Source organism: Falco biarmicus, chromosome 9, assembly GCF_023638135.1.
Source record: "Falco biarmicus isolate bFalBia1 chromosome 9, bFalBia1.pri, whole genome shotgun sequence".
NCBI lineage: Eukaryota > Metazoa > Chordata > Aves > Falconiformes > Falconidae > Falco > Falco biarmicus.
In genome coordinates, this window is record NC_079296.1 from 37,585,479 (window position 1) to 37,608,575 (window position 23,097).

At 47.7% G+C, this 23,097-nt stretch overlaps 1 protein-coding gene across 2 annotated transcripts in view; it reads right to left on the reverse strand.

The window, feature by feature from the left end:
• The window catches only part of LOC130154886 (hexokinase-1), a 46,907-nt gene extending 32,583 nt beyond the window's left edge, over positions 1 to 14,324 (reverse strand). The window contains exon 1 of one of the 2 annotated variants that reach the window (XM_056351551.1): positions 14,216 to 14,324. In XM_056351551.1, coding sequence (XP_056207526.1) covers positions 14,216 to 14,281 — 66 coding nt within the window. In that variant the 5' untranslated portion in view covers positions 14,282 to 14,324. Of the gene's footprint in view, positions 1 to 6,421; positions 6,565 to 14,215 lie in introns of those variants that run through there. The other variant, XM_056351552.1, reaches the window with a different exon arrangement.
• Between the last annotated feature and the right edge of the window lie 8,773 nt (positions 14,325 to 23,097).

Below are 23,097 nucleotides of genomic sequence, written 5' to 3' on the forward strand. Positions count from 1 at the left end.
ACTCAGCTCTCCTGACTGTCCATGAGCTGAACAGCTGAAGCTAAAAATCCCGCTTTTAGCGCCTTGTCCCAGCTGGGGTGATGTGGGTGTCACGGCAGTCCACAGACGCACCTTGTATTTAAAGCTTTTCATTGCAAAGGACTTGCCACAGCAGTTTCAGGGCTACGTCCCAGGCTGAGAAATTACTTCTGTGTAGTAGACCATTTTCCCTATCCCACTCCAAAGATATCACAGCCAGAGGTAGGAGAGGCAGGACTCGGCTGTGGGCAGGTAGTGTCTTCCTCCTCAAGACAAAACATCAAATTAAAAGTTGTTGACTTCTCCTGTGTGGCTACCCAAGACAGGAACTTTCCTTACCTCCCTGGAAAAAGGAGGTGGTTCCAGTTTTCCAATAATACTGCTTTCCATAATAGTATACCTGTCTTCAGCATGAGGAAGATTAAGAGATGCTTTGATGTCTCAAGAATACAGCTTGGCCTTGGGGGGTTCTTGCTAAGCGCTAAACCCACCCCTTTTACCTCAGCCGCCAGTCTGTTCTTGCCTTGTTTCATTATGTGCCTTGGAAATTCGGTTCTGCAAACAGCTCAGACTGAAGCCACACCTTGGGGATCACTTTTGCTTGCAGGTTAGCAGGACCATCAAAACAAAACCCTGCCCATGTTTTCCGTCTTCAGCAAAACTGGAAAAGCCACTTCATTTTAAACCCCAGGCCATCTCTGTGTCAAGACTCTCTACGTCTCCTTCACTGCTCTGGAAGCCTTGAGAGCAACTCGTCCTCTCAGCTGGCATCAGGTCTTACAGTACCAACGCCACAATAAAACACCCCACCTGAAACGTATATATGCAAGTGCTCCATGTTTTGGGGACTTTGAGACAGTAAGCGATGAATAATGCCATTTGCAAAGGAAAAGCAGATAATCAAAATGTAATTAAACCCTGAACTGACTGTAAACGCAGCGCCCATTTAATTGCTCCTGCAGAAAGTACTTCTGCTCCACGTAGTCAAGGTCTGCACCAAAGATAGCGTAATTCCCCAAGCCAGACACCCTCCCACCGTGACCAAGCATTTACACAGATGAGGGAGGAAGGCACAGACAGTGCTGCTAGGCGCAGCGAGCTGGCCTGATCCTGAACCACAGGGCTGGGGGCCAGGCAAGCCTGAATCACAGGGGGTCACAGCCAAAGGCTGCACGAACTGTTAAGTGTTCAGTGCCACTGCTTGCAGAGGAAGAGCAAACCAGTCATCAAATAGATGCTAAGGGGAAGTTCCAGTGCAACATGAAATAATACCATGCATTTGCTCCACAAACTGGTGAAGTGATAGTGCAGGCATATTTCTCTACAACAGAGGCCAAACACAAGACCCCAGGCAACACCCCCACACCCCAGCTGTGTCCTGTCCTGTGCCGCTCTGATGGGCTGACAGCCTCCTCACAGCGACAACCACAGCCAGCCACTGGTGTTTTCACTCCAGGAACAAACACCTGGACAAGATTCACCCTGTCTGCAGCCCCAAATGCTGGGGGGATGGATGCAGAAACTGGCATCAGGTTCAGCAGGAAGGTCTCTCCTCCACAGCAAACCCTGCCGCAGTTGTGGGGTTTCTTTGAGCAGAGTGTCAAATCATGATGCCAGAGCATGAGGTTATTCCCTTTTAAAGGTCGGGGTCGGAGGCAGGGGCAGGGGGAAACACCCTTTTATTAAAGCTGAGCTTTCAGCAGCCCGCGCTGCCACGCAGAGGCCCGGTTCCCCCTATCTCACAGTGAAAGCTACACTAACACACCATTCACAGTCAGACTTCACTATGCAATTAAAATACCCCTCTAGAAAGCCCCACCGCTGCTCTCTTCTCCCAGAAACAGGGCTGAAGGATCCCTCCCCCCCTCCAAATGCCCCGTTGTGAACGCAGGGTTGGCGTTTGCACAGTCAGGACCAACCAGACAAGCCCTTTCTCCCCCCCGCTGCCCCTATGCTGCCCTCAGCAGCTAGGGAAAACGGGAGGGAGGGCTTTTTTTCCTCCTGTGAAAAAAACAATGAGCGCTGTCAGCGCCCTTACATAATTGGGCTGGACCCTCCTGCGTGCAGGGCGCATCGCATCCCATCGCATCCCATCGCGTTGCGTCGCATCGCATCGAGGCCATCTTCAGCGCTGAGACTCACGGGGCAGGGAGGCGGGGGAGATGGGGACTAAACCTCGGTCTGAAACAAAATCACTCCCGTGCGTTACAGTTTCCAAAACTGGGGGGGGGGGGGGGTGGTGGGGAAAGTGGTCTTTTTTTCCTCCCAAGCAGGAAAAGGGTTAGTCATTCCGGCAGCAAAGGCAGCCGTACAAGGGATGAGGGGACGAGGGATGGCAGCCCTCTAAGCGAAAACCCTCAGCAAATAGCCATAAATAACTGGGGGGATGGGGGGGGTAGCTGGAGGCTGGATTATGGGATAGAGGTTTAATAACTCCCTGCTCTGTCTGCAATAAAAGCCGATCAGAAAGCAAATCTCAGACTTATCCGAAAGCAAGCTGTGGAGGGGCTGCTAGGGACAGAGGCAGGAGCTGCCGGCAGCAGCCAGCTGGACCCACAACGCCACTGAGGCTCCTGCGGCTGCGGCCCCCGTGGGACATGGATGCCAGCCCTTCCTGGGGACGGCGGAGAGCAGGAGCAATTTCAGGCAGGCAGTTGTGTGGGCAAGGAGCAGAAAACACTCCTTTATTTAGCTGCCATCTCAGAGCCACCACCCCAGGAAGGGCACCTTCCCACAGTGCCACTATGGGAGCCCTCCGAGAGCTCAATCACTTTTTTTTTTTTCTTAATAAAAATAAAAAGCCAGACAGAATCTGTGAGCAATTTTTTTAAAAATAGGACTTCATAATTTTGAACATATGCACACAGTTATGCCTGGTCACATAAGAAAGACACTTTTTGTACTTGGGTAAAAAAAGTTTCTGAAAATCCAGCCACCACGGCAGCCTTCACGGGAAGTTGTGAATAATTGTAAGTGCATAATGAAACAGGCAGCACTAAAGGCCATTCCTTAAATGCATGCCTCATTCCCCAGACACTGACAACAGTCAATGGTATCCAAGAGGAGAGCACTCCCACAACAATTTCAGAAATCATTAGCACCTATTTTACTGACACAGCCTTTGCACAAAAACCCTTCGCCATGTAAACATTTTTCTGCAGAGCTAATCATACTCCATGCTCCTTTCAGCATCAGGAAGATTCACCAGGAGCCAAGGCATGTTAAAACAAGTAGTTTAGACATCCTGAAACTGTTTGTGCTTACTTATGATTTATCAGATTGGTTCCTAAAAAGCCTTTATACTGGCAGGTCATCGCTATGGGGCCTTTTTTGATGCCAGTTGCTGCCTTTTACACCCCATTCCATCACATTCTTTTCAGCGTTGAAGGATATTTAAATGTCAGTCTTGGATTGCAAGATTTTTTTGTTCTCTCATCAGGTAATATGACAAAAAGGTACTGCTCCCCTAACAGAGAGAAACCAGGAAGACCAAGAGGCTCCCTTTGCTGGGGCCAGCTACTGCAGGTACAAACCTGCTGGAAACAAAAGGCACTCCAAGGCAGTTTTCCAAAAGCTCTCTTGCACACAGGCCAGAGGCACAGATGCCAGGGACACTCCATGATGCCTGTATCCCTGAGGATAAGAGCCAGCCTTTTAGAGAAATCTGCACAACCCAAACCAAAGTCCTAAGTCCTCTGTCACAGCCAGGATGCTGAGCTCCTGTTGCTGCCCCTGGAGGATCACAAACATTCAGGGAACAGATGTTTTCAAAAACATCTAGTTAATTTATCCCGCTTGGAGTAAAACCACCACATGTGTATTTATATGGTACAGGGCATCACACACTGCCTGCTTGCTCCTGCGCAGCAGGGTTACGTGCAAGTGCCCATACACGTGCTCTCATCAGAAAATGGCCCCTTGCAGGGGCTGCAGGGCCACAGGGCTGCCAGCATGCGATGGACAACCCACACCTTCGACACTACACATTCGCCCTGCCCATTCCTCCCTGCTTGCCACAACTCATCTTGAAAAATGTTCCAGAAAATGCAAATTTCAAAAAAATTACTCTCAGACTTAAAGGGTATATAAAATCCAGCAAAACCAGTACAGAAGCACTAGTTCTTAGAGCCAGGGTATCCCGAGGGCCCGAAACCACCAGCACCATCTGTGCCCCTAGGCAGGGTTCCCACCTGGAAAGGCAGCACTGAGCATTAGTGCCATGCAGGGGTGGGAACCCAAAAAACAGAAGGAAACAGGGTCACAAGGGAAGAAGAACGTTCAGCCCTGGTGCAGCGGAGACCGGGTAACAAATCCATTCCCAAATTCACCACCTTGGTACTTCTAACCCTTTGACACCCGCAGCATCTTCAAGGTGATCTGCCACCTGTGCCACCAAATGCCGAGGCAACTGCTGCCATGGACCTGCGAGGCAGAGGAGCAGCCGCCGTGGCCAGGAGCCCCGCAGGGCAGCGTGGCGAGCGGGGGCAACGCGTGGCCGGCAGCCCCCAGCCACAGGCACGTACCAGCAGAAAGTGCTGCTCTTCCGGAAGCAGGGAGAAGAGGGAGGGACCTGAACCAAAGCCATGTAGGCACGTATTCCCGTAAGCGGCACGCTGAGATGGAGCACAAACCTCGCAAGCAGCACGCTGAGATGGAGCAAAAATCCCTTTGCCCCACGGGAAACCAGGGAGCGGAGCCCACCGGCTGCCAGCAGCCACGGGGCTGAGCCTCCCACTGCTGCAGAAACCCTCCCCGCGGGACAGGCGAAAGTGAGGGGGCTCAATATCCGCTCCAAAAGGATATCAACAGGAAAAGATGTCTCACATCCTCCAAAACCAGTAGCCTGCTTTTTTTTTTTATTAATTAAATGTTTGGTCTTTTACTTTTACAGACAAAACCAGGTTGATCCATAAGAATGCTTTACGGCTCCCTGGCCAAACAATTTTCCATGCCGTCAGACAATAGCCACCTCATGGTGCCAAACCAGCCTGCAATAAATAACCACCAGCAACACCACAGAGTTCCCCCCATGCCTGTATGCTTCCACCACGCCTGCCTTCCCCCCACAGCTCTTCTGCTGCTCCTTGGCCAGCGCACACCCTTGTACTTATCTTGGGTTTCTAAATATAACAGGCACAGCGAGGCAGAGAAGGCCTTACCCAGGCATGCACGCCTGGCACCAGCAGCAGCACTTACGAATCCCCTGGGAAAGGAAAATCGGGGCCTGCGGAAAAGAGTGAGCCACATAAAAGGGGCCAAAGGTGCGGAGGGCTGCAGGCTGCGTGCAGCCTTCAGCTCCTCATCAGAAAAGCTGGGTGGCAAAGCAAAAGTCCTAAACCATGGAAGGAGATGTGGAAAATGCGGGGTGCCGTCTCAGGTTTTATCCAACGAAGGAGTGGGCACAGGTGAGCAAGCCTTGAGTGGGGCAGGTTGTGTCACCCAGGCAGAGGAGCTGAGGTCTCCCCAGGCACAGCCAGAAACCCAAAGGGAAGAGGTGCTCTCCTCCCATCAGGACAAGCCCCGAGATCAATACAAATCAGCCCTGCTAACACTGTCACTGAGGCTTTCCCAAAATATTTTAGGGATGCCTTCAGCAGGCACCCAGCCATGCACCTAGGTGGGTCACGCAGCACCACCGGAGGAGGTGGCAGAGGGGAAGCCTGTGCTTCCTGACGTCAGCCTGGCTCTGTGACAGGACTCGGAGATATTCGCAATTATTTTCCCAATGTGTGGCCCCACATCCCTAGCCCCAGGCCCTCCGCTCCCTACAGCTCTGCAATATGCTCAGCCAGAACCTAACTGCCATGTTTGTATTTACCCTGCGCTCTGCACCCGTTCCCTTGTGGCAGTGCTAAATCACAGGGCTGTACCATGCATATAGCAGCAGTCGCCTGGTGCCAAAGGAAGAGAAGCCCATAAAAATACTACTTCTTTTTAAGCACAACTGACAACCACTTCCTGTAAATTCAGAACCTCCAGTGACACATAATTCAAAAACTACCTGCTCTTCGCCTTCGTCACCCCGGTGCTGGCGTGACAGATGCCCACAGGCACCCTGGGGAAGAAGGGCAGGTCCCCCCCTCTCCAGGGATGCTGGTGCCTACTGGATGCCTGAAAAACCATCACCACCACCCCCGCCATCGCCGAAGCCCCCCAGCTCCTGCCTGGCTTTGTCAAGGCCGGTTTCCACGGGCGGCGTGCATCACCCGCGACCCCACTCCACTCTCCACCGGGGATGCCTGGGGGATGGGGGCGGGGGGGGGAGGCGCCCGGCTAGGCGTAAAACCGGGCTTATTCCCCTTTCCCCCACGGCAGGGTGGCTATGGGGACAAAACGACAAAACCAACGGGGGGGGCGGGGAATAAAAAGCCATCTGGCGTGGGGGCGAGGGATTTCGATCTACCTTTTTGACCTGATCCTCCTTCAGCTCCGTGAAGTAGTAGGCCAGGAGCTGGGCGGCGATCATCCTGCCGGCTGCAGCGGGCGGCTCCGCGCACGCAGCGATGCGGCGCCCGGGGATGGCCGCGCCGCCGCAGCGCCTCCCCTTCCTCCTCCTCCTCCTCCTCCTCTGCGGGCCGGCCCCGCCCGCCGCCCCGCTCCCACCGCCGGGCGGGGACGTGCCGGCTCCGCGGGATCCCTGCTCGGCACAGCGGGCAGCAGCAGCAGCACCAGCGGCAGCAGGGCCGGCCCCCAAAGAGTCTTTTAGGGCAGCCTTGGGGGCAGAGCGCTGAAGGTTTCTCACTGTTCCTTGAACTCTGCTGCGGTATGGGAAAAGCAAACGGCAAGAAACCCCCAAAAATCCTAAACTAAAGGTGTTTGCAGAAGAGCGTCTGCACTCAGAAGTCTTTGAGAAAATAGCAAAACTGCGGGACCCTCCACTACCACCAAGCCTCCCCTGCCCGGCTGCGATGCCACCTCCAAAGCGAGCGGGACCCAGCCTGGACCCCCTGGGCTGCAGGCTGAGCTGCTGGGACACTTGCAGGTGGGCCCCAAATACCGTAATCGCTTTGACAGTTTTACTTTTGGGAACCCCGCACTCACATTCCATCAGCAAAATCCCCACATCAAATACACTGACAGACAGACGGGACCTCTCCTCCCCCTGTGCGCTTGCCCACATTTTTGCACCGTTGGAGCGCAGTCCCCAGCACCCCCAGGAGGCATTCGCCGCTGCGAAGGCTCCGCAGGCCCCGCGTGCACCCAAGCGAAGCAATGCAATGCCCCTCCGAAAGCTGAAGGCCACATGCTGATGCCAAGGCGACACATGTCAGCAGCTCATGGGACTTTTGCCTGCCTCCCGTCCATCCATGGGGACAGGAACACACACCCACGCAAATGGCAGCGATGCTGGAAGCGTGATTAGCACAGATATTGTCTACCAAAGTCCAAGTGATTAAAAACCTGTTTCTTGAGTTTCCGGCTTCCTTTTCAGTGCTACTTTAATTAAATGGTTGCACTGGGCAAAACCAAGAGCTACTTTGGCAGATACATCCTCCCTTAGACTGCCTTAGTCGCTGCAGGCAGGGTGGGCAGCATTTCCTTCTCCACCTCACCACGCCAGCTTTAAGCTCATTCTCAGACAGATTTTCATCAAGCGTTTCGCCGATCTGCATGTGTTACCCCTTCGTGTTTGTTTGGCAAGCTAATAAGCAGCCATGCCAGTGCCCCCCAGCACGGCCAGGCTACCTGGCCGCAGGCACAGCAGCATCGCCGTGTGACCAGGCGCCGTTGGAGCTTGCACCGGCAATGTCACCCAGGCTGACCAAGTTCTCACTCAGATGTAATTCACTGTTCAGCCACACTCCTCTCCTCTTCTGTCAGTTGGATACTATAATTCCCAGACCAAGCTCGCGCCTGTTTTCAATCTCTCTGTCATCTGCTAAACCTGTCTTTCAGCTGAAATTGCTCTCCTCGCTCTCAGGCGTTTGCTTTCTATAAATACAGAGGCAAGTAGCCGTGTATGTCCTCCGCTTTGCTTCACTAGCTAAGACAGACCGAGCTCTTCTTTCGTCTCCTTTCCCTGAAAAGCCCAGGCTGGTTTAGAAGCCTTTTTCCACACTTGCTCCAGCCTGAACTCACCTCTATCAAACACAGTAGCTGAAGTCAGGTAAGAAAAGGCCAAAACCCCTGCACTGACGTTCACCGTTCTCCTACCAGAAATACGTCACCAAATGCCTTCCCATTAACAAGCACAAACCCTGACGCTCCCAAGCTGCACCAGGACACCAAGATCTCTCCATGCCATAAGCCCCCGCTCCCAGGAGACAGCAGATCTTTCATCCCATGACAAAAAACATTCCTGTTCCTGCTCCTCCAGCACGGCCAATGGCATCCTGGCTGCCAGAGATGTCCTCACTGAAAAAGCTGCCCTACAGCAGCTCAGATCAAAATTTAGAAGCAAAAAGTCACTTTCAGCGCATGTGTGTTTACATTTGCCTTTTGTTGCTTTATGAACACCGCCTGGCACTGCCCAGTTGCCACAGGTTCTATATTGGTGGAGCTGTCTCTGCACGAGGTTTACAAGCCCTGCTCTCTATCCTCTCCAGCTCAGACACCTAACCACCACCTAAAACCATAATACTCTCATCAGTTACCTCGCTGCAGGAATGCTTAACTGCTCAGTTAAAACACTTGGACACAAGCTCAATTTGTTTTCAACTAATCTTTGACCAAATGAAAGCAATTCAAACCATCCCCTCTGGCTCTCAAGGAATTCAAATCAGCCAACTAAGAGTTTGGGAAGTCCACAATATTCAAAGTGGTCATGGATAAGAATGGTCTTCTCTTTAACATGACACCTGCTTTAAGAAAGTGCAAGAGGAGGAGAAGTTTTCTTCATCTGCCGAAACTGTGACTTAGAAGTGAATTCAAAATGTCACAGATCATTAAGGTTGTGGTTCCACTGACCATTTGTATTACAGTGTATTTCAAAACCACCAGAAACAACTGCCTCAGGTTTCCTTTAAGCTATAAAAACAAGAAGCAAGTTCAAAGCATCAGTACTGTGAAGCTCTCTTGGTTCTGTGCAATGAAAATAACACACACATATTACAAACCCCCAAATACATTAAAGAATAAAGTATACTCTTACACAGGAGGTGGTTCATGTGATAAAGTCAAAAGCAATTACAGTATGGTTAAAAAAGTATTGCAAATAATTTGGTTTGTCCCCAGTTGCTGACTAGGCATGCAGGAAAAATGAACTCTACAACCTAAAAGCCATTAGAAAAAAAGTCACAGTCTATCCAAGGCAAAACAGCTGCAGTGTTTAAACATTTAGTATTTTCAAACTGCTCCTTGCAAGGATGAGTAAAAGTGCATGACGAGCTTTGATGCTGTAACCGTCACTGGGTTGCATGAGCTTTCCTCCTATCAGAGAGCTAGAAGGGCAGTGAAATATCCCTATGGACACCCAAACCATTTGCAAGCCATCTTTGCATATTTCTGGGGGGCCTGGGAGGAGCTGTGCACTGGCTGCCCAGCACATCCCTCATACCTCCTTACCAGCTGCTCCTGGGTTTTCCCTTCTGCTTTACTGGAAGAGATCAATTCAGCAGCCAATTAATTAGCAGCACCTAATGTACACTGCCAGGCATCCAGCAGGCTATTTTGAAAACCACCGTCCTCTAAGACAAATTACTGGAGGCTGAACGCGACACCTGATGACTTGCAGCTATTTTGACTGTGCTCTAATCTCATTGCCAGGTTTAACTGCACTCAAGTGTTTCAACTGAGTGAAGTAATTCAGTGCATCAGGTCTTCTGGGCGCGGGGCAGGGTTTTTTCTGCTTTGCCTATTCCTTCATTAAATGTTTACTGCTCTAATAGCTATCTGCATTCAGATTTGACTCCTATACAATGAGGGGATTTGGGTTTTAATCATGTCCACCACGTAGTTCTGATGTACACAGTTGCTAGAGGCTTTCTGCTTTCATAAGGGAACAATGAAGTTGTAGTTGTGTTTGTTGTTCTTTTTTTAAGCATCTGAAAAATGATCGATCCACTTTTCCCAACACTGCATTTTCCTTTCACAATACTTAAAGCTAAGTGAAAAAAAGCACCATCTCTAAGAAACAGTAAGTTCCCAGCTTGTGACAGCACCTCTGAGCAACAAGGGAATTTTTTAATAGTCTGTGAAGCTCCGGTTCCAGGGGTAGAAAACATGTTTGCACAGAAGAAATGATCACTCATTTGTGCTGAACTTGGTTCAGAAGCTACTAAGAAAATCTAAAAGCAGCACAGATATTGATTTAATGAGCAATTCAGCTGAACAAGGTTAAATGTGTTACACAATTTCACCTTGCTAGGAGTCACAGCAAGCAGGCACTACCACATCAGATCAATCATCACGGCTGGCTATGTTTCCCCTATTAAGGAAGAAGATCAGCTTGGAATGCCTTGAGGGAAGCTCATTCCACACACAGGAAAGGCCACGCAACACGCGGAAAGAGCAGCATGCACTTATAAAGTGGGTTTTATGCTCCTGGTAGAGCACACCAGCAGTATGTTTCCAAAACATGAAACATGGAGCCAGGCACTGGATAACCAAAGGGCCGGGACAGGCTCGGTGTGCCTCACCGAGCTCGGCGCCACAGGTTGTGCCTGCACCCGAACACTGGCAGGGCTGAAAGCCAGGGGCTGCGTGAGATGCCAGGCTCTGCTCCAGCAGCTGCGGTCAGAGAGAGGATGCCCACCTCCAGCCCCAGGAAAGCAGGATCTCCCTTCCCAGCCTTCTGGCAACAAAAGCCAAGGATTGCCAGTGCTACGACTGGCTGACAGCTGTTTTCTCTTTTTAATTTATAACAGCTTTATATTTTACACGTCATACACAAATAAATCTATTTTTATATATTATCAAAATTATAACTCATAATTAAATTCAGGTAATTCAATTAGAAAGCTAACAGCATTTTCTGTGCCTGGCAGCATATCCAGACTGTCAGGCAGTGCCACCGCATGCCGCAGCAGCTGGCAGGGGCACAGCACCCACAGGTCTGTGCCCAGCCCCAATGCTGTCCTCATCAGGTCCCCCAGGGAGGGTACGGAGCACAGTGTCCATGCCATGTTGGGGATAACACAAGAAAACATCCCACATACTTATACACACATGCAATACCCAGCCGTGTTTTAGGCACAAGGGATACTGCCCGGTTTTGTTAGAGTTGCTCCAAGGAGATGGCAAACTAATTTTTAATAAAATCCCTTTGGAAGGATCTCCATTCACTGACCTGAGCATTTGAGGGCCAAATGACACTACGGAGGGCTATGGCTTTCAAGACTTAAATCCCAGTGACCTCCAAAGACAAGGCGGTATTTCTGTAAGCTGTGTACTATACAGCTAAGGAACGCAAACAGCCGTGTCTAGGCTGCAGCCATGATGAGTGGAGAAGGAAGCAAATCCAGCAAAGGAGAAGCGCTGTCTACTGGTTCACATGGGAACAGAGACTCCTGGGGCAGACGGAGATGTTCTGTGTCTTAACCCCCTACATCTGAGCATCTGGCAGCTGTGTTTGCTTTTATTTCTTTTAAAGTAGTTGTCATTCTTCAGCATCAGAGGGATGCAGAGGACACAACCCCCACAAAACCAAGAGATGCAAACCAGAAATCAGATAAATGCAAGCCCAAAACTCATGGCTTACAATAAAGCCCCGCTATCTGGGAGGCTTGGCTGACAATTTCTTTTTAAACCTCTCAGTGATGGCAAGCTTCATTAAATCTGGGACCATCTCAATTATTCCATCTTTAATTGATACTTCCAAAACCTATGGGCTGCACAAACTACACTGCAAAGGACTTCACTACCCAAATTGTCACATAGGTGGGGAAAAGAGGAAACAGCTCCCTGGAGTCACACCACCACAAAACTTAACCTCTAGCTCCTCCACTGCACAGCAGAGCTGCTCTATGCAGCTGAGGAAGTTGCTAAAAATTCTACATTCTTTAGTGGTTTCTTGTGCATTTTTTTCAAGAGAGAAAAACCCCCCAGTGCACATGACAGGGCACTGAAGGCAGCACAGCTGAAGGATCATGACTTATGGGGAGGATAAGCAACACTGTGTCCAAACCTGCCCTGCTGGGAGGTGAAGTGGGGTAAGGAGAGGTGTTTCCCTATGGTACAGAGAGAAACCTATTCTCTGGTATTTTATAATGTTTAAAAGCAACTTGAAACCCTAAATACTCTCCCATGACAGATACCTTTCCCATAGCAGTGTACTCAATAGCTCCAACAGCAGCAGCTATGGCAAAGGGGCACCTTTCTCACAGCATGGTCTCCCTTGTGCTGCAGGTATCCCCAAAAGCAGCGCAGGGACTAAGTGGAAGGGAGAGCCCCTTTTGCTGTGGGGCTGACGGATAAACCAGAGAACCGTTTCCCTAAAAGCTTTCATTCCCTGGCAGAGAAAGTGAAGTCACTGCTGTGCTAAAATGCTCTGCGGTTGAGTAGAGGCATCTCCCCGCACCAGAGAAGAGTCCCCAGCCATGACAACGCATCTGGCTCAGTGACACCTCTAGGGAGTGCACACACCACCCACACTGCCGACAGCCATGCTGCAGTTACCCATCAATCCTGGCCAAGGAAGTGTGTGGTTAAAACACAAATGTCATGTTAACAGTAAGCAGCCAACACAGAATTCAAGGCACTCCTGTCCACGCAAGATGCTGAGCCTTCTATTAAGCTGAGCTACAATGAATTAAGTCAAGAGGTTTCCCAACCCATTGTTGTTTTCCAACATAGATCCAGCCTGCTCACATCCTTGGGCACTTTGCATGCAAGTCCACTTGCTTTGCTCTTCCCTTACACACTAAAAATTAAATACAAGTATAATCCATCCAAACTCATCTCTCTCTTCTTTCTCCTCCTGCCCTGGGTATTCTCCACTGTAACTTCTCTCTCCCCAGTGCCAGACTTACAACTCATTTTACATCTGTGCAAAGGAAAGCAACAACCACCCCTGTTTTCTGACTCAGCTTGTGGCCCTGCACTAGTTTAACATTTTTTCCACTGAGGTGAGAACTTCTGCATCAAGCAACCACTTTTTCTAGTGTATTGGTAGCAAGTCATTATTGCAGATCACATTACATACAAAGCAGACCATACACACACACACACGCGCATTTATATGTACACAGAAGCATATCAGCAAACTCAGTTTACAAGCCAATAGAAGGCTGGTGGTGCTATGGTGATGAACCTAATGTCAATGAGTTGCCTTTCCTAACCAGGAGGTGAAGCATTTGTTTCATTTCATGAAACATCTCTTGACTCCAGCAAACTGAAATGAGCACAAATGCAGATTTCTGATGCTCTACTAAATCTCCAACATTAGTAAAAACTGTTAAAAGAAATGTCACTGAAAAAAGGGCAAAATACAGAGTGGAAGCTGGTTTGCAATTTCAGAAGTCAAAGAAATAAGTTTAAAGTATTAGCAGTTGTTTGATTCAAATCTTGTATCTTAAGAAGAGGCAGTTCAGTACCAGTTAAAGGATATCTGCATAACCAGCAATTCACTGAAGTGATGAGGCAGTTAAAATTACTCAAATAAAGGAAAATATAACTTAATTTATTGTACTATATAGAGACAGCTTTTCAAAATCTGCTTGCAGTTCCCCACAGATCACAGAGCTCATTTGTCAAAGTTTAGCTCTAGCACACCCACTGTGTGGGAAGACTTACAAAAACAAAGCCAATCCTTCACCCTTGCCAAAAGTCGTTAACCCCCAGCAAACAGCTGGCTTCTGTGCACTGATATGCACTGTCCCAAGGCTGGAACGGCAGGGTCCAGATCGGTGCCTTTTAACTATAGCGCATCTTTGCCATGTGAGCAGTAAAACTAATGAAGAGCTTGCACTTCCAGCATAGAGAACAGGACCTGCCCCTCTCTTTTGGCTATCTGCTAATACAAAACAAGGCAGTATGTCCCAACCCAGGCTGAGAGGCCAGTTTCCACTGAGCATACACCTTTCTCCTTGATCCAGCATTTGATGCTACTGAAAATCAGTTTGCACCACAAGTCCCAAACGCCCAGGGGTGCACGCAATAATTGCGGAGGCTTTAGTTTTGTGCTCCTTTTCCAGCAAGACCGTGATAGAGACTCTCCTCCCAGGCCAGGTTAATAGCCCCACAACACAGAGCTCCCCCCAGGACTAAGTTAACGACCCCCACCCTTTCGCCCAGAAGGGGTGCAAAAGCAGGCACTTACTTTGCACAACGGGAAGCAGCAGTAGCCAGGCATGTCCAGGGTGTCCGGCTCCTTCCGTGTGGCCATAGCAGAAGCACCTCTTGCCACATCACATTGTCATCACAGGGGGCTGTCAACAACAAAGGAGGCAGAATTGCAGGTTTTCACATCTCCTTCCCCAACCTCAGGATGCCTTTGAAAGCCACACACCCCACAGACAGCTGCTCTCTTAAAAACCCATCCAGCAGCTGGATTACGGCAGACGCAGACCCATAGTTAGCATCACTCCCAAGATAGAGGGAAAACTGGGAACACTGGGGCTATGCACTGCAAGTGTGACCCAAAACAATGATGGAAATGGGGAATGTGTTGGCAAAGCACTGGCCCTCGCATGGCTCGAAGATACGGTGGTGCCATGGGATTCCTGCCACACACAGGGAAGGAGGGCTTAGCAAGCAAATGTGCAATAAACCACGTGAGTCCCGCAAACAGTTCGTTGTCCTAATTAGAAGAACCCACCAAGCCTCGAAAATACAAAGTATTCACATTAAAAGCCAGTGCAGGAAGATGGTCACAGATGTTGGACTTGCAGCTGAGCATCGTCCAGGAGCAACTGCAGATTTTTAGCTGCTCTGCAATAATTTGGTGATACTTTTTTTTTGGCCAAAGTCCAAATCCTTCTTAACAGAGACTACAGGCAGATGCAAACGGCATCTCTGAGCAAAAATTTGGCTTCTGCAGTTTTACAGGCTGTCATCACAAAACATTTTAGGGTAGGGTCAGAAACCCAATGGGGCCAGCCCTGGACAGGACCTGGAGTATCTACATGGCCTGTTCAGGGTCCTCTTCTCTCCCCACCCCAATGTTTGCTCCCTCAAGCCATTCTAGCTCTCTTACGTCCTTCCATGTGCCTGTGCCCAGGGGCAGCAGTGGGACTGAGGGGTCTCTGTGAGGAGAGGTGGGAGCTGCCCTGAGCTGGACTCCCCTGCAGCCCATGAGGAGACTGCAGTGGAGCAGGCATCCATACTGGTGGATACTGGTGCACACTGATAACCCTTCCACACTGGGGAAGGTGTTGTCTTAATCTTGTCTTTGTTTCTCACCATCCAAATCTATTTTAATTAATTTTCCCCAAGTGGAGTCAGTTTTTGCCCACGATGGTGATCGGTGAGCCGTCTCCCATCCCTGTGTCCACCTCTGAGCTGCTTCTTCCTATTTTCTCCCCTGCCCGGCTGAGGAGAAGATGGAGAGCAGGCTGCACGGGTATCAGGCAAACACAGCCAATCTGCTACACCAGGTCAAATACAAACCTAGATGAGATTCTGGACCCCTATTTTCATTCTCAGATTTTCACATGCAAAAAAAGTAAAGGGGGAATAAACAATTTTTTAAAATTCACGTATGTGTTGGAAAGAAAGCTCTTATTTTAATTAAATAGGTTTTTCCATCCCTCTGACCCATTCCTGGTAGTAAACCTGAGATTCTGGTTTCACAGCATAGCTACAAGAGATGGGTGATGGAGAATCACTTTTTTTAAAACCTAAACCAAGAAGTTTTTGTCATTTCAGTGCTTTAAATGCGTGAGACAGCTCTGTGGGCTTCCTGGTCAGCACCTCTGGCCCCAGATTTCAGCAGTTGTCCCCAGTACTTGCTGCACCACACATAACCCCATCCTGCTTGTCTCGCCCTTCCTTCCCCGAGGAAGACAGAATTTTTGGCAAAGCAAAAGCATCCTCTCAAAAGACCCAATATCTTAGGCCACTACAATTCATTCATTGCTAGCTCCTTTGACAGCTGCCATGAGTTCACCAGTCCCGTCTGGAATGTGGCCCAGCATCGACAGACCCGTGTCTCACTCAGGGTATCTCTGTCTTTCAGCAGGGTTACAGATACTTCTGCTCTGACATTTGACATCGATACAAACAAATGTTTTAATCACAACTTTCATCTATAACCACATTTTGGAGAGATAATGGTGACAGCAGTCTGTGACTATCAGTCAACATCTGAGACCGAGAAAATACCCTCAGCTGTTTGATGACCTGCCTGTATTATCAGATGGTACTAACTCAGGTTGCCAGCATGAAGCTGCAGGGATGCAAGGATGGTGCAGAAGAGGAGGTCTCATGCTGTCCAGTATCAGCCTGGTCAAGCCCTTTCCTCCCCCTGCACAGCAGTGCCATTGCACGTGGTTTAACAGATGCTCTCCTGGGTGGTGGGACTAGCACCCTTCTTACAGAGCTTTGTCAGCACCCCAAGTACCCCAAGTGGATTTTTGCCTCTCTCTGCAGCACTGCATATCCAGAACAACAGGGTTCAACTTGGACTCCTTAATCTTTGACCAGAGCTGGGACAACAAATCCAAACGATTTCCAACTGCAAAAGAGGAATTCGCTTAAAAATAAAACTGAATTTTTCACATACCCTTGGCTTTATCTGGAGAGCAGTCTGGATAGTAAGACACAACCACCAGCACAAACAGGATCCCAAATACATTTAAAGAGCAAAAGAGCCTTTCTGCAGTCGGGTGACAATGGTGCTTCATTTGGATCTGCTTTTCAAACACTTACACAGCACGCCCTTCCAATCACAACATGCCACTTTGAAATGCCAGTACCACTTAGCTCCTGAGTCTATTAGACCATGAAGCAATAAACCCAGAGAAATAAAAATAACCCAGATACCTACTTTAGCACCCAGTTGAGTTGACAGGTGTTATCCAGAGGGCTCCATGGAAAAAGCATCCTCAGAAATGCCATACCTTGACCTTCGCACAACAGGTGGCATGAAGGTGATCTCCAAAAACTGTAGCGTCTTCCCGAAAGGTGCTAATATTAACTATAGCCCTTTGTTTCTTTGCACTCAAGGTTTCTCCCTGTCAGCTTTCTGGCATTTGCCAGCGTGGTACACGCTTTACTGGGCAGATATTGAGCTGCAAATTCCTTCATACTTCTCTATCCACAGCATTCTGCAGCTAAAGCGCTAGCCGGCCAGCAGATGAAAATGCCACTTACTGCTTATTCCTGCTGCAGTTTGTTGAATTAAAACCTCTTTTGTTTGCAAGCTGTAAACAAATTCTTCTTAATCTTTCAATAAAAAATGTCAATTATGCTCTCTAACAATGTAACTTCATTGTGATGAAAGAAGGCATTGCTATTGCTCTAATCATGATAACATATCAGCTGCTTTTAGAGTCAATTCCTTTTTGTGCAAAATTTAATGACCATGCAATTATTCACATTTCAGACTAACAGACTGGGCTTTAGACCTACAGCGCTGCTCCCTTGCTCTGAAAACATACACTTGAAAGCAACAGAAAAGTCTCTAGAGCAGAATTTCCAAGTTCAGAACACAAAACACCTTTACAATTCATTCAGCACAGCCGGACTCGGGCCCATGTTAAACACAGCTACTTCATTAGGGAGCCAAGGAAAGAAAGCCAAATTATCAGCACGCTATCGCGGGCGCTTCTCAGGCCCATGGCTTTCATTTGGCTTCACTGGGAACTGTGTTTATGACCAGCTTCCTCGTCTCTCTCTGGTTTCAGTGCATTTCCTGCAGAATCGCTGGCCACAGCAGATGTGCCCTTCAGGCATTTCAACTTTTTTTTTTTTTTTTTTTTTCCTCATGCCAGTATTTATCCCATTTGTTTCCAGAATCAGCTGCAGCTCCCAAAACAGCGTCCGTAACTTTCCACTTTGAAGTATTCAGGACATGCCTGCTGGGAAAGCATCTTCTTTGTTTACCTGCTCAGATCCTCACAGCCTTTCCCTCCATGCCCTCCCACCATCCATTTTCTCCTCCTGCAGAGAGCTCCCCTCTACAACCAAGTTGTCCATCACCAGCTAATCTGCTCCATTAACCACTTACATTCCAATAACCGCTTTCAGCATCCCAACCGTGCTTTATTTATGCTTTCATGCAGCTGCAGCCAGAGATGGCTGCTGCTCCAGGATCTCACCCCATAAGGCGCCTTGGCCCCCACCACTGAGGGACTGCCTGTGCCAAACTCAGCCCGAGGGTCGCATCCCCTCCACATCTCCCTGCTCTTCAACTCCCTGTGGCAGCAGAGGACAGCCTTTTTCTGCTCCCAGGAGGAGACACAGCCTGAGATGATGAGGTCAGTCCTCCACAATGGCCTCACAGGCAGTGGTCCCAGTCCCATCGCTAAACAGATGACCCAGCACCACTGTACGATTTGGCACTGGCCAAGACAGCCCTATAGGAACAGGGACTTTCTAGGTACACAGAAACCTTTGGCAAGCTGAACATCCAAATAGCAAGCAGCAAAATAAGAACAACAAAACCATCCCTCCAGAAAACTACATTGAAACTACACTGGTGGTTTTGAGAACCGATCCCTGGTATTTCTGAAATATCTGAGGCTGGGAGCTACATCTCACCTCCAAGTCCAAAGAAAATGGATGCCAGTAAGGCAGCAACCCCATTGCCTCCCTCCCTTTTATCCTGCCCACAGAATAATAAACAATGAACCAGTTAACTCAGTTACATCCTTAAATAGTCCTTGCAATTAGCTGCTTTTAACGTATCAAACCTTGCATTGCTGTCATTCCTTTTCCTCATTATTATGACTTAAAGTTGTTCTGATATGTAGTAACAAATTTATGGGGAAGCTTTGACTGTTGTTGTCCCGTATTCTTCACACATCTCTCACCTCTTCTCCAAACAGCCTTTATCCTTCCCATCAAAAGGAGAAAAGAAAACATAGTGGCAGTAAAATGTCCCAGTCTTCCCCCATCTCTTTTTTGTTTGTTTGTTTTTCTTTTTTTAAATATAGCTTTTGTTTCTTTTTAACTTATGCTTTTCTAGGTGAAAATAAGAATTTGGGGTTCGGGGGCTTTTGAGGTTTGGGCTGTTTGTTTGTTTGGGTTTTTTTTACAACCAGTCAGGAAAGATCAAGGGTGAAAGGACCTTCTTTTCCTCCTTCCAGCAAGATCCTGCTTGCTGAGGTTCCCCAGCATTTGCATCTTCAACTCCCACACAGGAGACCTCCAGCCTGGAGCCTTTTGTCCATTTTCCTGTAGCCAATTCCTTGTGCCAATGGCATGGGTCTTCTGGAGAAACCCATGTTTACCAGGTTTCTTACCAAATCTGCTCTCTCTTCACAGCACGCAGCTTTTACTATCTGTAGAGGTGCCTGGGCTGCGCAAGGCCCTTGGACGCAGGGTGCAGATGAAGCGTAAGGCTGCGTAGGGAAGGGGCTGGCATCTGGGGGACATTAAAAAGCACACAACAAGATCAAAATCATTTTGGAATTCCTCTCTCAGATAGACATGACCCATCACGTTTACAGCACCTGCAGTGTGCACCTGCAGTGTGATATTATCAATGAGAGAGGGGATAACATTAATTAAACTTTTGGTGGTTTTACATCTTGCTTTACATCAACTTCACAGGGTGGATGCAGTGCTGGGACAAAGCAGGCCTCTCATTTTCCTTCCCACTCTCACCCCAACAGGCCATCCATACATACAGGAATAGGTCTATTTTAATATTTAAAAATACACATATATAAATATATCTCACTTGGCAAGCCACTCACTTGGACAAGTCTGAGAAATGCTCTGGACAAGCCCTCAATGACAGTCCAAGGCAGTGGAGGTCCTTTCTAGAGGAACTGTAAGCTTACGGATAGCTGGACGACATTCGCCAAGCCTCCCCTGCTCCCTGCCTCCCTCCCTCCCTCCCTCTCCACCTGTTGCTACAGGGACATTGTATCTGAGACCCCCAAAACAAAAGCCAGCTCATTTCACCAAATGTAAAGAAACAAATCACAACAATACTTTCATTTTGGTATTGCCTACATTTCAGCCTCAAACTCCTTTACGCTAATCTGCTAATCCTATATTATATTGATTTCCCAAGAAAGGAGATTATGCTAATCAGGATTTCTGAAGGATTTACACATGATCCTATATTTACTTTTGAACTTTGTCAAAGTGACAAAGGGAATATGTCACCACCGAGCTGTAACTGCATCTTCTCTGAATTACAAGTCAAGCACCAGCGCTGTCCAAATCTGTAACCACCAAAATGTCTCTCTAGCAGACAAACATCTTTAGGATCATCTTTTCCCCACAGATGAAAGGGTAACTGCAACCTTCTACTGGGAGTTTCTGAAAAGCACAAACCTTAGTACATCCACCCAGTAATACTTCTATCACACCTGTGACGTAAGATCTTTTAACCTTCCAAATCAAATGTATGACCTAGATCCGAAAAAGGATGCTCACATCTTCAAGCAGCATCAAAACAAAATCAGTAAATTCAACAAGTACTAAACATATTAATTGGAGAGAAGACCCACAAAACACATGGAAATGAAGCACCACAAAGCTATCCAAAAAGCTGTAGAAAAGCCCATCTTAAACATGAAACAGGAAGAATCCCATTTTATTTTAAATTGACTAACAACTTCATGCCACGAATTGTACTACATATTCTTCAGCATTCGGTATGCTGTGTTACATTTAATGGAAGGCCTCTACTTTTATTTTAAGCTAGGGTTTGAAAATGAATCACCACATATGATGTGCAGAGAAGGGTTTTGGTTCAGCGGCTTAAAATCTATACAAGGGAGACTGCAAGTTTGCAACAGTCCTTGAGTTTCCACATGTCAACATAATCAGGAACATGATGCTGCATCATTACCCAGATGGAGAACATTCTGTTTCAGAGTCAGCCAAAGCGTCAGTGTGTTTATGGGATCCCTGGGAAACCACAAGTGACTTTTGTATGCCTGGTAAAATCCTGCAGTAGCCAATCCTTCTCTTCTCCAGGCTTGCCCAGCAAATCTTTGCTCATTCCCTTCCAGAAAGCAGCAGCCTTCCCAGCTTGGATGCCATCTCCCTGCCCAGCAGATGTGTTTCAGAGCTGCGTGGGAGCTGCCTGACTTCAGAGCAAGCCAGCAGCCTGTGGAAAAGGCAAGCGCATGCGTGTCCCGGGCCTTAGGGACCTCAGCAAGAGCCACAGGTTGCCAAGCACTTTGTGAGCAGTTTCAGGTTCATGTGATCGGATTCCACGACACCCACAGACTCAGTGGAAAAAAACTGCAGATGCAAAAAATATTATTGTGTGGGCCTAATTACTGCAGAAAACAAACAACTGCAGCTGAGGTGTAAACTGACGCTGTGCAAATATTTGATTTCCAAAAAAGACTAAAAATAAAAATCAGAGCAATATAGGATTCCTTTCTAAGTGTAAAGCAAGGATCCATGCAAGGGATTTACCTTGTTTTGTTACTAATTTGCATTCTGATAATGCAGAACAGACTTAAGAATAAAAGTGCAAAAGATACCGTGCACCATACTCACGTGGCCATCCTGGGGCAAGTCCGCATCACCTCACTCCAAATATACGGGGACATCCTTCATCCACAGATGCACTTTTGCAGATTAGCACAATCCACTCCCCCAAAAGGGCCCAAAACTACAGACAGCACAAGATTTCAGACTGCGAGGGGAGAAACAGCCAATGCAGAAGAGCTATTCTAGGCTATTTCTAGGCCCCACATAGCCCCAAGACCTGTTGTGGTTTTTTTTCTTCCACACCCAGCCCCTCAAAATTTAACCTGCTCATCACCAGGAAAAAAACTTTGTTTCCAAATAACTCTGCCCCCATTACATAGCAAGCTTTGATTTCTGTAGCTCTGTGGATTCTGAAATATAAAGAAAAACTCAAATACTGCTTCTTGACAAAAGAAGGAAAACATTAAATGTAATATGAATTCACAACTTGTCTCTTCCCAATTCCTCAGTATAGTGAGCTCAGCACCACGAGCAACTCCTTCAGAAGTGAGAACTATTTCCAGGTACTATTTTTTTATCCATGCAGTGACTCCAACAGACACAGAGCTGTTGACATGTCTCTTTTAGAAACTACAAAACAGGAAAGGTCTGTAGCTTCAAATTTTGAATTTGCCATTGCTAAATTTAAACCCATCAGCCTTGTACAGACTATTACATAAACACAACCGCTTATCTCTCTGCACAACAGTTACTTTTCACCTAACCAGACTTAAAGCACATTTCTTGGACCCACTTTCTGCTGCCAGCCTGAGAGGAAGCAAATACCCAAGAAGAGAGGATTAAAGGAGATACAGGAATACTTGAGAACAGAGAACAGCAGGCTACAGATTTGCTGCTTCTCTGTACCATATTATTATTTCAGTTTATTCTGAGATAGGTGAATCAGGCAAGGGACATTTGGTCACACAAGTGCATGGGCTCTATCTGGAAGCCAACTTCGTAACAACTGCAGCGCTGTTGAGTACTGTTATAGACAGGCTTAAAGAAAGCTCCCACTTGCCTGCACGTTTTTCTCACAACTCAGAAGAGGCACTAGACAGAGAAGCAAAGGCTCACAGCACCACAGATTTATTTACAGCAGACTACACACAGGCAGAGCAGCAGGCAAGAGAAAATGAAAAACAAGGATGAAGTCCTTTCTTTATGGAATGGAATGGAAACTATCCTCTCATAAACAGGCAAGGAGATAACTAAGGGAAAACAAAGAAGAGAATTTAAAAAATTCAGGTGATTTTTTTTTCTTTCGACACAGCTATTTTGGTGGCCCAATGAGTAATAGATTTCATACTCACTATGTAGCCTTGTCATAGACACGTTAGACCCTGTAACTGCTTCTAAATTCCTTCTCCCAGTATCAAAAGAATCAGTCACAGTCAGAATCCACCCAGCATCAGATTTATGTGCACTCAGATACACTAAAGTATTTTGATACAACTGGTATTTTGTGGAATCATATTTTTTTCCTTTACATTCATCTATTAAACATGTCTCCTGTACTCAAGGGAAGTATTACATTATAATACACTTGCAACCAATGTAGTAGAGGGGAGAGCATCACTGACCAAAGTCCATTAA